The following is a 17,078-nucleotide window of genomic DNA, read 5'->3' as shown; positions in this document are numbered from 1 at the left end:
GTTGCTGCCCAGGCAGGGACCTCAGGCTTAGCACAACGTGTGCTTTCCAGGCAGGGCAGTGAGCCTCAACAAAGCATCCCCTGCCACAGGATGGAGCCTGCCACAGGGGATGCTCCAGTCAGGATTTGCAGGACAGGAGAAGCAGCTGAAGAAGCAGCTCTTGTTTGACAAACAAGAGCATGCAAACTGATTATTTATGAAGCATCTTCTCCTTTCCTTATGCATGCATCATCTAAACAGCCTTCCCACCCCCATTTCACAGCTTTATCGCCAATCCCCTGTGCCCTTCACCTTGCAATCCCCTTTTTTCCTTCCTAATCTTTATTCATGTCATCAGCATAAGTTAGCACCTCCTTGGGAGGCAAACTCATCCTCTTGCTGGGCATACTGTGCCTGCCACAACCCCTGCTTGGCTGGAAGTTACGACAGGAATGCAAAAGAAAAAAAAGAGGAAAAAAAAAGAAGAAGAAAGAAAAGGCAAGGAAAAAAGCCTCCATTGGGATAAGTGGACACAATCAAATATACAATAGACCAGAGAACAGTGGATTTCACCATTATAAATCACCTTTCAATCCAGGGTCTTAAAGTGCTTTGCAAACATTAAATCATAAATCCTTTATGAGTTAGATGAGTATTATCCCCTTCTCACAAAGAGCCTGAATCACAGGTATGATGGCAGCTTTCACCACCCTGCAGCCGCAGTGGAGCTGCAGGAATGAGGATCTCCCATCCCCATCAGTCCATGGGCTTCTTCTCTCCCCATGACTCAGAGGAGAGGAGCACAAGAGCTTGAAACAGCAAAAAGCCATTTACAGCTCCATGACTTTGAGCTTGGCTGCCCAAGGAAAGGGACGGATGTTCCAAGTCTCCTGCAACTCCCTTCTCTGCTTCCTTGCCTCCTGTACTCACTCATTTCCATCAGACTGCTAATCACTGACCTCTAGAACTGCCTGACGTCGGTTTTGACCAACTGAACCAAAACAACGTGGCTTCTGCTTGAGCAGAAATTGCATTTCCAGCTCAGCTCTTCATTGCTTACAGCCAGTTCACTGCCAGGTTTGAAGGGAGACTGCTGGAAAAGCAGATCCTTCCCTCGTTCTCTGAACAGAGGGACAGGGCTCTTGTTTTCCATCCCATTCCCTGCTCTTCAGACCACTAAAGCTCCAGCAGAACCGCTGCTGTGCTGCATTTAAACACCCATCTGGAGATGAACAGTTTCACTCCAGGCCTCTAAAACAATAAGCAATTGTATTCTCAGCAAGCCCCTGCTAATCAAACCCACCTCAGCAGGGTCACCAGGGCTTCACTCTGTTCCAGAGCTGAGACAAACTGATCCATTCCTTCCTCAGCTCAGGGAGGGGATCCAAATCCAGCTTGGTACCTTCAAGCAGTCCCAAATAAACTCCAGTGCTGCAGATGAGCAGGCTGAATTCTGCTCTTTCCCTCCTCTCCTTGTCAACTCTGGGCTTTCAGGGAGGTGTTTGAAGAGCAGATTTGCAAACCCAGGTTACCAAACAAGCTGGTATCAATCTCCTTTACCAAAAGGAGGAAGCTGGGTGGGGAATATCCACCTTCATGGATGGCTGATGGGACTCAGGAGCCCTGAGAGCCACAGCACCCAATGCAAACCTTGATTTGAGTCTTTGAGGTACAAAAAGGCCAGGAGGAAGATGGTGACCAGGCACAGCTGAGACCAAACTCGCTCCCCAGATCCTCCTGCCCTAAAAAATTGCTTCATGCATTAAGATGACCTCTCTGTATTTTTAATTAAAGATGTTTCTGTTGTATTTTGAGTGGTTGCAAAAGTGGGTGCCCAAGGGCTGTTCTGGGGAGAAAGCCTGTGGGGGCTTCCAGGAGTGGCAGACCTGTGTCCAAGAAGCAGTTAGAGCAGCAGGCAAGGCAGTGGGCAGGGCCCACAACCAGGATGAAGAATAAATTCATTCTTTTCAAATGGGGAGAACTAACCTCTCCCTACAGCCTGCAAGAGCAAAGAGTGAGAAGCAGAAAAAAAAAAAGTAAACTGTTCCACTTCAGGGCAGAATCATACCTGAGATGTTCCATGCTAGAGATCCAATGGCAGATTAATTCAACTGGAAAAAAGAGGAGTATCCAGGACTATGGTCAGAGGTGTTCCAGTCACCACCACCTTCCCCACCCAGGATTTTTTTCCTCTCCTTAAACCCCAGTGCAAATTAGCCTGAAGAAGATGTGGGTCCCTTTGCAGACAGCTCAGAAACCGCTTGCAAAGCACCACATTCCCCTAAAGACTTTGCACCTGCTGCAAGATGAAGATAAATTCAAAGCCACTGGTGTAAACACTCAGCAAACAGCCCCTCCAAACGCATCGTGTCTCCTTTGAAATATCATTTCCTCGTGCAGTTAATTACTCGCTGCTTTGTACACTTTCCTTTGCTCACCTAAAGGACAAGGAGAGAAAAAAACCCCAACAAAACTCTGAGCTCGTTTCTTTTTAATATTGGCAGTGCTGCCTAAATTTAGGGAGGGGGAAAAAAAAAAAAAAAGGTGTGTTCAGAACACGTATGGATTTACGAGCAACACAAATATCCCGTGCTCTTGGTAATATGATGTTTCTAAATCAGGCTCATAAATACATGCTTGGGAGATTAGTCTATTAAAAAAAAAAATAAACTTTAATTACCCCGTCTTTATCAGCACACAGCCCGTGGTGTTAACCATATGTGGGTGTTAAACGCCAAGTGCTTTGCAATCTTCCCCGTCCCCCCCCCCCCGGAGATAGAGGCATCGTACGGAATGTTTCGTGGCTACTCGGGATATGAAAATGTATTTCCACCAGCCGAGGAAGACGGGGATGGGGAATTAGAGAAGGAGAACAGCGAGTGCTGAACTGCTTAGCAACACACACACACACAGAGGCACCGGTGCCCGCCGTGCTGTGCCGCATGCAGAGCACCCGGCACGGGGACAGCAGCATCCCAGGATCAGCAATCCCACCACAGCCCATCCTGCATCCCTACAATGCTCCCAGAGCACGCTGATGTTGCTGGCATGTCAGAGGAACTGGGCTCCTAATGATCCTCCGTTATGTTCCAGCAGAGGCTCGTTAATGCGGTACAGCAGCGTTTCCAGGACACCCTCACACACAGAAACATCTCAAGGTGTTTTACAAGGGGGAGATCATGTCCAATCAAAGCAAACACCAATTAGGACGAGCAGCAGTGTTGGCAGGCGGACCTGGCCACGGAGCACCCCTGCACAGGGAGCAGCACTGCCCATCTCCTCTACTGCCCCACACCCTCCCCTCCCATGGCAGGATGGTCCCTCTTTCTCCAGCACACCAGGCACATGGGATGGGATGCGATGGGAGACCATCCTTCCAGTCAAACCATGACCCCACCAAGCCTTCATGGACCACTCAGCCCCAGAACCACTTCCCTGAGAAGGGGATGGATGTGGATTCAATGAACACCCCAGGCAGCATCTGAGCAGTGAGAGTATGAGCAGGTGTTTCATCACACACCCTCAACTCAAGGCTCGGCCTGAGACTCTTCTTGAGGAATCTTCTCCATCACTGTCCTGGACAAATCCCAAAGAAGGTGTGTACAGCTACAGCCCAGATCTGTGTCAGGGCTTGGGCACGGGGCAGTCTCCAACCTCATCCCATTGTCAACAGGTCAGGGATCAGCCCCTACTCTGAGGGAGACCCCCAGGGAGACTCCTCTCACCTCCAAGGAGGCAGAGAAGGTGCACACAGGAGGGGGTGGAGGGAAGCGAGGAGCAAAGACAGCCACGTTGTGCAGCAGAAGGGTGAGAGCAGACACTCCTGGATTTATGGAGGATTTGTTCTTGCTAAGCACATGCTGAATCAGATTAATACTATTAACATTTATGAATTATCCTCTAGCAATTAGCCAAGCCATTCTCCAGTACAGCACGGGAGGGCTGCAGAAAAGGCAGCCCTGGGGTCGAGGTCAGGGACAGGAGGATGTCAGGGGGTGGTATGGTCACTGTGAGGAAGCTTGGGTTGGGCTGCTGGACCCCATGGAAAGGTCAAGGGCTCGTTGGCTGAGCTCCTGTGTGCCACTGTGAGTTCTCATGCTCCTCCAGCAGCCTGAGCCTCGGCTCTTAAGGTGCTCCTGGAGTTATAATGCCTTATGTACTGAATAAATGTATATATTTCCTAATTATACAGTTATCCATGGTGCTCCCCCTTTGCTCTAAAACACTGTGCCTGCAGCTGGCACAGAGGCACCACCAGCAAATTTCAACCAGGAGGAGGAGCAAGAGGGGAAACAGAGGGGAAGGTAAAACCTTCAAGGCTGGGCAAGAAATGAGCAGCTGAGGGGAGGGCGGAAATGGAGATGACCAGAGTGGCACAGGTTGAGATGCTGCTCTGCTGATCCATCACCACTGGGCTCAGCATGGGCCCGTTCTCCTGCCCACATAGCTCAGACCTCCCTCAGCACAGGAAAGGGGGGAGAATTTGCGCAAACCCAATTTGCTCTCCCGGCGCTGTGACATTTTTTTGCATTTCTCTGGGCATGGACAATTAAAATCAATGAAGTCAGTTTTGCTTTCATGTTCTCAGTGCTGAATCGGTCGAGATAAAATCACATTAAAGAACCAGTTACATATTTAAAGGCAGAGATTGCCTGCACTGGAATTTTCTTTCACAAAAATCAATGAAAACACTTCTCCTGGAATTAAGGCCTGATCTTTTTTTGTTTTACACTCCAAATGAGTCCCAATTTTACAATATAAAAGCACAAAGGCAAATCTGAGTGGAAGGCTTCATTTTAAGGAGGAAGGAAAGCAATTTTCAATACAGTGTAACGAAAATATTATTCCTACAGGAAAAAGGGGAAAAAAGTAATCATTATCCATGAAATAGTTTGTGTTGAGTCACAGCCCAGGGAGGACTGTGCTCAGAGAGCTAAGGGCTGAACAGACAGCCGAACTGATTTTGGAGACCTGGAGAGAGCAGTGATGGAGACCAGGATGCCAGGAAGGGCTCAGGATCTGGTAGATGTCCCAGGACCTGGCAGGACATGTCCCAGGATCTTGTGGCAAGAGATGCCCAAGGACCCAGTACGCTGCCCATCCTCCCACTGTCACCCCGCAGGCCAAGCTGGGATGTGGGAATTGGGTTGGAATCTCCAAAAAAAAAAAAAATCCCAAACCAAACCACCTTTCTGTTGTGTCCATTATTTTTTTGGAATAGATGCAAACTGAACAACGGGAAAGGGAATAAAAATTTCTGCTCTGCAACATCTCCCCGGCGCTGGGGCACATCCCTCCGTGCCTCAGTTTCCCCCCTCCCAGCCAAGCATCAGGGAAGTACGAGCACGACATCCACCACCCCCTGCTTCCTTCCCTGCTCCAGCCAAGGAGACAAATCCATCCTGCCACGGGCACGCTGAGCATCCGCAACAAGACACATCTTCATTTTCCGTGAAGCAGTAACCCTCGCCCTCCTCCCGCCTGCATCCAGCACCGTGTTTATGTTCTGCTTCCTGGGAAACAAGAGACTCGTTACCATGCGGAGGGCGACAGCAGAGCGATTAGTGAAATTTGTTACCCACATGCTCTGAACAAAATTAAATTAAAAGTGCTGCTTTGCTGTCAAGATAAGGGCCAAGCCGGAGAGATAATTTTTCACTCTCAAACACTCAATTACTCGCCGAGGCTGTATCAGATACAATCGGAAAATAAATAAATAAATGGGAAGACCCACACTGCCTCCAGGAACAGATGTAAAAGCCTTTATCTCCAGCACAGTCCGGGGAAGTTAAAGAGCCTGCAGCCACCACAGCTCCACCACCACTTTACTTGCAGACCCTTCTGCTGCCCAGCTCCAGCTTCCCACTGCAGCCCCTCTCCCAACAGCTCAGTTCCCTGGGCATGGACAGGAGTGTGTGTGCACCCCCACACCTACAGCCACCAGGGATTTAAGGAGCAAAGAGGTGGCTGGAGCAACCCCAGCCAAGCCTCCCTGCACAGGCAGAGTCTAGCAGGGATGAAGAGAGGCTCAGGGAGGGTTTTATGTGTTGTTGCAGTAACTCATTGCTCTGCGGGCAAAACAAGCCATTATACAAAAGCACCACGTTTGTTTGCTCGCTGGAAAAGCAGCATCCAAGACAGAGGGCTAAGAAGGGTTGGAAATGAGCAGCATTCCCCATCAGCACCACTGCCCTGGGCATCACAGTGGTGTGGGCAGAGCTGTGCTGCAGCCTGGCAGGATGGACCCCAGTGCTCTGAGGGGTAAAGACAAGACCTGTATCATGACAGTACCTCATTCCTGAGATTTGGGGATGTCCAGGTCCCCTCTAGGGTGCTCTTCCCTGGTCTGACAGGAGCAGTACTGCTCCACGTGCCACGAACCAGCTGGATGTGCACCAAACACCAGCACTGACCTGTCCATCTGTCCCTGCTTTGTGCACCCTTCCCAGGGAACTCTAACCTGTCTGTGCCGTGCACTGACCACATGTGGAGGGGATGGGCACAGGGTTGCCAGAGAGGGAGAAGCTCCCCGGGCACAGACAGACAGCACCAGACTCATTCCTCCCTCATGCTCCTGCAAACAACCCAAATTGACATGTTTGCTTTATCGCCTTTTGTCTCCCATTTGATTCCCAACAGCATCTCCCCTAGTTTGAAGGTGAGTCAAGCCCAGGGCTGACCTGGGGGACACTTCCCTGAGGAGCACAGTAGAGCTGGTGCACGTGCTGCCCACGGCGTTTGCTCAGCCCCAGCGAGGCCAGGGGCACTGGCAGAGCACAGAGAATGGTACCCAAATTTCATTCTGCACTCCATTTAGTTCCCCATGAAATAATAAGTGCCTGCTGCCTCTGGAGACGGGAGAGGATCAAAGAGAAGCTTCCTCATATGTAGCAGACTCCGAATACCTAATATTCCCTTATAAAAGGCCTTGTTTTAAACACCAAATACAGAGGCAGATCAAAGCTCAGCTTCTCATTTCTCTAACAGCCCTCAGAAGGCTCCGCCAGCCAGCCCAGCACACACACACGTGCACACCCGTGTGGTTGACACCAATCCAAGGTACATAATTGAACTCTGTTAATTTGTCAAAACCATCCCTGCGTGCTATGGGAACAGCCAGGTGCCTTGTTCATGGAGACCTCAGCTGAGGAGCATCCCCAAACCGAGTCCTCCCCTTCCCTGGGGTGGTGGGGAGCTCTCCTGGGATGGGAAGGTACCATCTGAACAACAGCTACACATGAAAACTGGGTGGGTACTTCCCCCCTTCCTCTTTTAACAGGCTGCAATAGAGGTGATGCTGAGAGGAGTGAAGCAATTCCAGACCCCAGTGTGGGGGAGTGGGCTCAGGGTGGTCCAGCTCAGGCTGAAACGGATGCCAGAGCTTGCCTGAGGAGCAGCAGCCAGCTGAGGACGTACCATGAGACACCCCAGACAGGTGGACACTGTGCCAGGTGCCCTCCAGTACATCTCAACCATCTCATGAGCAACAGCATTGCTTTGAATCCCACACTCCACTTTGTACCTGGGTTTCCAGCAACCCAGGGGTTTGCCAGCAGCTGCAGAGACCCCTGGCAGGTCCCAGGGGCTGGGATACAGGGGCTCCCAGCAGGGCCGAGGGGCTCAGACAACATCTAGGCTGCAGGAGAGGGCACAGAGTCTCTGGATCTCCCAGACAAATTGGCTTGGGATGGCTCAGCCCCTTGCAGGGTCTCCATATGATGCCATCACTTTCCCTGCCTCAGTTACCCCCAACCCAGGGAGCTGCACAGCATCTGCTGCACGTTTCTGTGTTACAGAGCAGCTGCTCTGTGGCCTGAGAAAGCAGAGGGAGGTGGGGAAAACTCACTTTTGCCTCCCCTCCAGCAAGGAGGGCTCATTAGATTCACTGAGTCCTTAATGAGCTGGACACAGCCCCTGGTATGGCCTTGGAGTTACAATGCTGCTTCTTCCCCTCCTCTTTCTCTATCTGACCAGCCACTGGGCTGCCTGTCACCAGGGGAGCTTGGGACTGCACACTCAGACCTGGAGATGAATATATTTTGCTGGGCAGGAGGCAAACACCGCCCCGGGGCAAGGGGGACGGAGCAGGAGTGACACACAAGTGAGGTTTGTGTACAGGGCTCTGCCTCAGGCACAGGGTTCTGCCTCCTTGGTTTAGGGTGACTTTCGCTACTATGTTTTTCTCTCAAACTCAGAGGGCGACCTGACTGAACACATCCCACCCTGCTCCAGAGAGAGGAACTAAGTATCAAAGCTTTGATATCGGCTGTGATGGACAGCGGGGGGTGTGGATTCACATCTTTACAACACCGGCAGGTTCTCCCTCACAAGACTTCAATGCTGGTGAAATGTGCAATGACAGGCAGCCCAGGAGACAAGAGCCATCTCTGTACCACAGCCAGCATGCAAAGAGATTCCCGTGTTTCCAGATTCTCCCAAGGGGGTGGGAAAAGGGAGAGCCAGCCCCCATGAAAAGCAGAGCCTTGGAGTGCACAAACATGTTGCAATCAGGTTGCAATAAAATCTGATTTCTGGAAAACCTCAAGGAGTCAGTACTGAGGGTCAGCAGGAAGGAGCATCCCTGGACCCAGCTGAGGGTCCCTCCAGCCTCTGAGCACAGAGCTTCTCTCAGGACTTGTTTCACTTGGAAAAACAGTCCAAATTCCAGCTCCCTTAAGACTACATGTCAGCCCTGCTGTCGGCGCTGCCACTAGAGCAGGGCTCATACTAATCCCTCAAAAATAAGCAGAGGGTGGAGAGCTGGCATGGGCACAGGCAGGGGCCATGGCAAAGAAAAGAGATGTCTCACTGAAGATGGGTATGAACAGAGCACTTCTAGGCATGACCCAGCTCCCCAGGGACACTGCTGATCTGCACTGCCCCTCCCAGCTCAAATCCCAGAGATGGGGCTGAGCCCAACAGCAGACAAAAGACCAAGGCTCCACAGAAAGGTGTCCTCTGCGTTATTTCTTACACTCTCCTCCCCTATAATGTCTCTGGACTTCCCAAAGACAAGGGAACATAAGTGTAAGGGTACCTCACAGACCTAGAAGCTGGGAGGATGAGTGGTGCAGTGTGCTGGGAGCACAGAAGGTGATGCCTCAGCCATCCCTGACTCCACACCTGGACTGATCAGACTTACTTCTCCATGTATTCCACCACTGAAAACCAGGTATCAACGGGTCTGCTGGTCCTGAGCTAACAGAACAGGCTCTCCCTTGCTCATACTGACCTGTAGGAATATCCCTTCAATAAACCTTGCCAAGGCACTACAGAACCTGCTGTCCTCTTTCTCCAGGAGACAGACAACCGCTTAACCAGCCAGCTTCAACCAAGCTCAAATACAACCAAACCTATGCACCACCTAAGTGGCAACTCCCCTCCCACGGTCCGGGATCAATGCCTTGACAGTACCAGTAATTAGGCTCAATCCTGCAAAACTTCATCTGAGGAGAGAAACCCCAAGGAATCTCTCTCCTTGGTCCTGATAACTATCTGACAGCACCTGCAACGACACGCAAGCACAGCAAAATCAATATGGGAACATCATTGTAAGAATTAACTGTATCTGACGACGCATCCTTCTCTATTAGAGTTACGATCCCGTCCAATTATGGATCTTGGCTGAACTCGTAATTATGAGTTTGGTACTAGGACTTCCCACTGCGCTATTGCTTTCCTTCCATGAGGGAGAGAGGAGTCAATGAAAAGATAATAGAAAATTCTTTTCAAGGACGCAGTGATGGCAAAATTTAGCTAGACAGGAGGGGTAGTACAATGGGGACTTTATGCAAGACAATTCCCTCCGTTAGCCACCAGTGAACACGAACAAACCAGGTTCTCACAGCACTGCTCAAACGCTAACGCAGATCTAACATCCAGCTCCGTGCAACGGCGCGAGGCAGCTCTGCCTCCTGAATTCCCTTCAAACCCAGCCATCAAAGCTGCCCAGGTGAACAACAGCTTATTCACAGGAAAAGAAAGGAATTCTTCCCATTCATCTATCCTATTCATTTATATCTGCCCTACCAGGAAGCTTAAACAAACAACCCAAACCCAACACATACGTCGATAAGGATATCTTTGTACCTGGCATCAAGTACGAGTGCTTTTCAAGAGGCTGGCAGAGCACTTGACCTGGGGGAATGGCGTCAAGGCAGCCCTGCAAAAACTTATCTGCTTTTCATTAAAACACAATTTTCCACACCTTCCTCGCACAACATCACCCCTTTCTCTAGTGGAAGCTGAAAAAAACCCAAACTTTAGTGACTTTTCCAAAGTACTCGAGGGCTTTCACATCCAGCCAGGTATTGCAGAATAACTCCTTGAAAAACACTACTCCAGCACTCAGGAAATTTACCCCCTGTCCCTGTTTTGGGACAGTTTCTTTTGTCCCTGTTTGCAATACAATAATTTCTTCCTTCTCTCACACAGCCACAAAGATGATTAGAGGGATGGAGCACCTCTCCTATGAGGAAAAGCTGAGAGAGTTGAGGCTGTTCAGCCTGGAAAAGAGAAGGGTTTGGGAGACCTTATTCTAGCTTTCTGGTTCCTGAAGGAAGCCTACAAGAGAGTTGGAAGGGGACTTTGGACAAGGGTATATAGTGACAGGACGGGGGGAAGAGCTTCACACTGACAGGGTTAGATTAGATATTGGGAAGAAACTCTTCCCTGTGAGGTTAATGAGACACTGCCACAGGCTGCCCAGAGAAGATGTGGTGCCCCATCCCTGGGAGCATCCTAGGCCAGGTTGGCTGGGGCTCTAAGTAACCTGGTCTAGTGGAAGTGTCCCTGCACATGGCAGGGAGGCTGGAACAAGAAGGTCTTTAAGGTCCCTTCCAACCCAAACCAGTCTGTGATTCTGATTCTATGATCTTCCCCTGAATGCAGCTGTGTTCATACTGCAACAGGTAACTTTAACTCACGACTCCTCTCCCTGCTTTTCATCAAAAGCTCATTTTAAACTCAGCGATAATTTCTCATGGTTCTAAAACACACGGAAAAGAGAGAAAGAAAAAAAAACACAAACCTATAAAACTGAAGGCCCAGCCTTTCAGCAGGAACAAATGCAGTGCACCCCTGTGCGCGCGCCTGCTCATTCCCGTGTGCAACCACCGAGCTGATCAGAGGTGCTGAGGTAATTTCACATTCAAATAAACACATTGGGAGAGCATTTATGGGAATGGCTCATCATGGAAACAAATGGGGCCGTGTGTGCCGCGGTGGGTACCGGCATCTATCTGGCTGCTGCGCTGCGCCGAGGCCCGGCTTCGTGCGCAAAACAAATGGAGGGAGCAGGCCCACTGTGCGAGTTTTAAATTGCTTCCCAACGGAGTTATTTCCCGACTGTGATTTTTCAAACACAGCAGCAGCAGCAGCAGCAGCAAGGATTGTCCCCCCCTCTGCCAAACTGCTCGGGCCCAGAGTCCCGAACAAAAATGATCCAGCGTGATGTGACCGCAGGAAACACGGGCACTAATTTCAAACTGCAGATGATATTTCAGTTTCTCAGCTTCTCTAACTCACAAAAGAGCCTGAAGGGACTTTGGTCTACAAATCCCTGCCCCAACCCTCATTTTGAATTTGTTCCTTTTAATTGCCTTTGTGCCAAGAGGAAGGCCAGGAAACTTTCATCCAACGGATGCTTTGCGTGGGAAATAAAGGGCAGAAAATGGGAGTCTGGAGCAAGGAATTGCCAAGGTGACCAGCCCTGACAGCTGCACTGGCGCCAGGATGATGACGGACACAATCGCTCCCTGCTGGTGCAGCTTTGGGGAAGTGCCAGGGCACGTGGAAGAAAACTGATATTAGAAACCATCAAAGAAACCCAGAACCTCAGCAACATCACCGGGAAACATGATTTATGGCTCCTGCACGGTGCTGCATCACACAGACAGCACATCTTGGAATGCCTTACCACCACAGACTGGTATGGCCGTCCTTTAGACTCAGGCAATGTCAGACACCATCACCCATGGGAACAATCAAGGTGCTCCACCATTTTTTCCCCCATGTGCAATCACTGTGTCATTTTGTACCTTTGCTCCGTCTCCGGCTCCGATACTGCTCCGTGTAGAAGGTGAGCTGGGTTTCATCATCCGCCTCCGAGCCAGAGTTTCCTTTGGCACGTCCAAACCCGATCCCACCTGCAAGCAACAGAGAGGAAGAAATCAGCCCTGTCAGCTGGGATGCTCAGCAGCAGGAGAAGCTCCTCGGCAGAGATGCCAGATTTGGCCAGAATCCACTGCTCCTCACTAAGATGCTCTACTTGGGGTCACCAGAAGTGACCAGGGACTTTTGCCACTCATGATTTCACTGGTTCCTAATTGCCCTCATCAAAAATCAAGACTCCATGATGCCAGTTGCGATGTGAACGTAAGAAAATGCTTTCTACCCTCAAGAATGCAAAATACAAATGTATTTCAAGGTATTTACAAAGGAAAGCCCTGAGTGTAGCAGCTGCTCTCCTCAAGGACACAGTGAAGTACAGTGAATTTTAGGTGTTTGCTTCAAAGCAAACCCAGCAGGGACAAGCAGTACATGGGGAACACAGCACTTGAGGGGCACCCACGACCCCACCGCATGGCAAAGGTCCCACTTCTCCCTCTCATCACCTGCTTTGGCCCATCTGCTCCCCCAGCTCACCATGACAACCAGCAGCACATGTTCCTGCAGTGGCCAGGACTGACAGGAGCAGGGCTGGCCCATGGTTTACCTGGCATCCTCCTCTCTGGGCTGGATATGGAGCAGGATGCAGGAGGAGCCCAGCTGGCTTCAGCCCCGGACACACCAAGGAGTGATGAATGCTTTAAAAGTGACGCAGACTTTAACTGGCAGAAGTCCTTCAATCCTTGCAGAGTTTAAAGCAAAGAGGCCTCTGGGGGTTGACAGTGGCCCTTTAAACTGCCATTAAAATATTTTACTGTTTTTAAAGAATCCTTTATTCTAGGCAGAAGCACCATTTCCCCATTTCTTGGCAGGAGAACAGAAAATGAGCGATGCCTTCTGCCCTCTGAAATCCTTAATCACCGCAATGAGAGGTGGCTGGCAGGAGCCAGCGGGACACTGGGAGCTCCACACGTGGCTCCTGCCCTGTCCATGCCCTCAGCTGGCCAAGAAGTGCCCTCAGAGGGGGTGAAGGGGTGTCTTAACAGAGGGGTAGGAAGAGGCTCCTCCTGAAAGCAGCAGGAGGGGTCACTGCTTAAACACAGCAGTGTTTAATGCCTGGAAATGTGGGCTGCTGGGTTTATAGACTCACACCCCAAACCATAACCCACCATCAGCCCCCTCCTCAGACACAAACAACACAGCAAACATCCAGTGCCATGATGCACCCACACCCAGGGTCTGGGGGTTTGAAAGGCACAGCGGAGTGGTAAAACCAATCAGGCTTATTCACATCAGCGAGAAAAATCTTAATTAATCTGGGCTTCTAACACAGGCCCTTGGGCAACCAGCCAGGACTGCAGCCCTACTGCACATCCCATTCTCTTTGAGAAGGGGCTGCCCTGGGCCCCTTTGCAGCCACAGTGTCCAGGGCTGGAAGACAGAGACCAGCTACAGGAGGGTTTTTTCCCCAGGAGCTCAGCACACCCATCTCTGCCTGGGAAAGGGACCTGGCTGCTGCCTGTGCAGGAAGGACATGGCACGTCCCTCCGCCACCTTCCCGTGCACCAGACCTGGCCCCTTTTGGACAGGCAGATGGCTGGGGTGGACAGAGCCAGCGATCCAGCACTCTCTCTGCTCTCACACCCCGCCGAGGGGACCGGGCAGTGGCACAGGCAGCAGCTGCTCCACCGCCACCGGCCCAGCCCCCTCCGGCCGCTCCGCGTTTGTTTGCCGGCTGCGTCTCCGTGATGGATGGAGCTGACATGTTAAATTACTCAGGCTGGATGTCTTCAGAGAGCTGGTGACAGCGATATTGCATTTTCTGATTACCCAGCACTGCGCAGGATGTATAAATACAGGAGTCAGGAGACCCAGCGCAGGTCCCCAGCCCGGAGCGGAAACGTCTCCTCTGACCCTACATGCAGTGGCAGAGGTCAGCCTGGAAACACGAGCCCAGGGCAGGGACACGGCTGCCAGGGATGTGCTTCTATTCCTTTGTGTTACCAAAGATGCCAGAACACATCTTGGTGGTGGTTTTAGGGGTCCTGGAACCCATCCTGGAGGATGCAGGAACGCTAATCCTCAACCGATCCTGCTGTAAACTTGATTTCATGTTTAACTCGCCCCAAAATCTTGGTGAATGACCCCTGTGAGACATTCACAACTGGGGCAGTGCCTACTGATCCAGCTCAACAACCAGCCTGTTTGCAGCTTGCTGCCAAGACACAGGCCCAGGATAATCACGTGATGGGGCTGAGGATGCTCACAGCAGAGCGCACCCTCGTGCAGGTGCTGATGGGGATGAGTAAGGACAGCATCCAGTTAAAGCCAAGCAGCCCTGCCTGGTCAGCATTCCTCTTCCTTTAAAAACATGGAGAAAAACACCAAGTATCAGAAAAAAAATACCCTAATCACTGCAACCAATTACAAAGTGGAATAAGATGCTTAAAAGACAGAACAGGGAAACGGCAACTTTGCAGCACCAGGTACCCGTAATGCACCAGGAACTCTCTCCAGTGACTCCTCCAAGGAGTTACACCCTCTTTACACACAGTTCACTCCTGTTATTTAGACTGGAGAGAAAACGAAGCTCCCCTTCCTCACCCACACCCCTGTCTCCTGCATGGCTCAGCCCCCAGGCAGCAGGGGGGCGAGGAGGGGGAGCTCAAAGAAGATGCTCTTGTTTTTAATCCTGTTTGCAGATTTACAAGCTCGTTAATCCGTTCAAATAGATCTCAGCTCAGCCAGGCACCCGGGCAGGGCGCTTGCTCTGAGTGCAACATTAATTTAGTGGGGAGCAAGGCGGGGTGCCAAGGCAAACACCTCGTTAGGGTGTAATTAAAGATGGTAGCTTTAATGCCGAGTGGGGACTACAGAAATAAAATTCAGGAATCAGAGGCTCCGTTATCCCCAAAGAATTCTGTTAGCTAAAAGCCACGTGTATTTTTTTTTTTTAAAGTGAGTTTTTGGCATTAATGAGGAAATAAAAAGCAAACCTGACATTTTTAATCCTTTCCCCAAAGCCAGTAGGTCACAGAGCATCTTAGGAAAATAACTATGGATGCAAAACAAACCAAAATGGAGTTAAAATAACAAAATAAGTAACAGGAGCTATTTGGATAACTCCTGTCTGAGGCCAAATTGACCTCAACTACTTAATCTCTCCAAGCTGCATGTTAAAATGGAAGTGGGAGCTTGTTTTTGTCCCCAGTGGTGCCAACCTGGGTGACATCTTTATGCATCCCCCTGCCCTGCAACTACTGTCAATTGAAAAGGGAGTTTCTGCACCCCTTCCTTCCAGGAAAAGGGCCAAACTCTGCACATATCACAGAATTCCGGACCCAAACCTCCCTGCTCGACCGTGTTGGGTTCACTCCACTCCACGCTCACTTGCCCCATGCAGCACAGTCTCCTGGGTGTTCAACAAGCTTCTCTGCTTCCAAGCTTCCCAGTAAAAGCTGGATGAGGAGTGCCCTCCCCACCATGCCAGCTCGGTGGCGAGGTCCATGCACTGAGGGCTGGCAGGGCTGCGCAGAGCAATGCAATTAGCTAAGTGAGAATTTTCAGTTTAATTAATTTAACACTGAAAAGAGCACCAGCCAACTGAAAAACTAAACGTGGCCAGAGAAAGGTAAGTTAGATGCAGACTTAGGGACAAAAAAAATAAAATACACGAACATTCGTGTTTGAAACTTACCCAGTCAATGTAAAAAAAGGATAAAGAAGAGAAGCCCTTTAAAATTAAGTGCCCTGTGGCAGTGGTACATTCACACACACTAAGGAAGGCTCTTCCACCTCATTTATTGTCCCTTTTTCTTCTGTCTATATCCAAAAAACCCATCACTGTGGGTGGTGTAACAACAAGGTGATGGTCCCATGGCTTCTACTATGGAATGCTCCCAGACAGCAGCCCTTGCACAGCTGTGAAGGGTTTTATTTTCACCAAGGACAACTCACAGATCTGGACATGATACTTTGACTCAGAGGAGGCAAAAGTTCCCGGCTAAAGCCTCAAAAAGCCTTTCCTGCAAAACATGATGGTGCACAGGCACCACAGGACAGATGGACAGAGTGAGGTGCAGGCAGACGTGTCCTGGCAAAAGCAGGGACTATGGATGAACTCAGATGAGTTTCAACTCTCCTTCCTCAGGGAACTTTGGGTCACTCAGGGCACAGCCAAAACCTCCAAACCACAAGAAGCTGCAGCCCCACTGTGCAGCACATCCTGATAAACAGCACATCCTGTTTGAGGAGAAGGATCATTACGGGTTATTTCTTCCCAAATCCAGGGTGCTTTTAAAGCCCTGCCCCAGGAGAGGGCACCAGACCCCCTCTCTGCACACACCAGCCACCCCAAGGCCACCCCCCAGCCCCACATGCCAAAGTCCCACCCAGCCCCTGCGTCCCCACATGCAGGGTGGTCCATTGGCCAAATCCCCACCCTCTGTCCCTGCCCTGCTGCCTCTCCCCGTGTTTTCCAGGGCATCACTTCCCAGTTCTGGTGCAGCCAGGTTGGGATGTCTGGCTACCACCTGGCTGCATTTTGGGAACTACAAACGTGCTCAGACTCAGCATCCTTCCCTCCAGCACTGCCAGCCCCCATGGAGATCTCCAACTTCCAGCCCACCCCTCCTGCCCCTCGGCTCTCACCATCCTCACTCTCCCTCTATTATTTATAACCTTTAAACACACTTCACTCAGTCGAAGTGTTTAGGGAGAGAGGTTGTATGAAAGAGGCATTAGACAAAATGAAGTTATATAGCAGTGTAAATGGAGAAGGTGGTGTTGTTTTGTGTTTTTTTTTTTAAAGTCAATGCACTTGGAAAAATACCCCTTTCCTAGAGCTGCTGGAAACACTCAGCACAGAACCAGATTTAATGATGAGCAATGTGCAGCAGTTTAAACACACTCAGTGCAGAGAAGTGAAGCAAAACAAAGTTGATCCCAGATTTTTTTCCTTGTGCTGGCGGGTTGGGTTGTTTGTTTTCTGT

General features: G+C 50.5%; 1 protein-coding gene across 4 annotated transcripts in view; it reads right to left on the bottom strand.

Moving 5' to 3' along the window:
• Positions 1-17,078, bottom strand: part of ASTN2 (astrotactin 2) — a 324,472-nt gene that overhangs the window by 205,018 nt on the left and 102,376 nt on the right. For all 4 annotated transcript variants that reach the window (XM_051807886.1, XM_051807888.1, XM_051807887.1 and 1 more), the window contains exon 5: positions 12,018-12,125. In XM_051807886.1, coding sequence (XP_051663846.1) covers positions 12,018-12,125 — 108 coding nt within the window. The remainder of the gene's footprint in view (positions 1-12,017; positions 12,126-17,078) is intronic.

Source organism: Manacus candei, unplaced genomic scaffold, assembly GCF_025592945.1.
Source record: "Manacus candei isolate 608988 ecotype Guabito, Panama unplaced genomic scaffold, ASM2559294v1 h1tg000071l, whole genome shotgun sequence".
NCBI classification, from domain to species: Eukaryota; Metazoa; Chordata; class Aves; order Passeriformes; family Pipridae; genus Manacus; species Manacus candei.
This window is presented reverse-complemented; position numbering and strand designations above follow the sequence as displayed.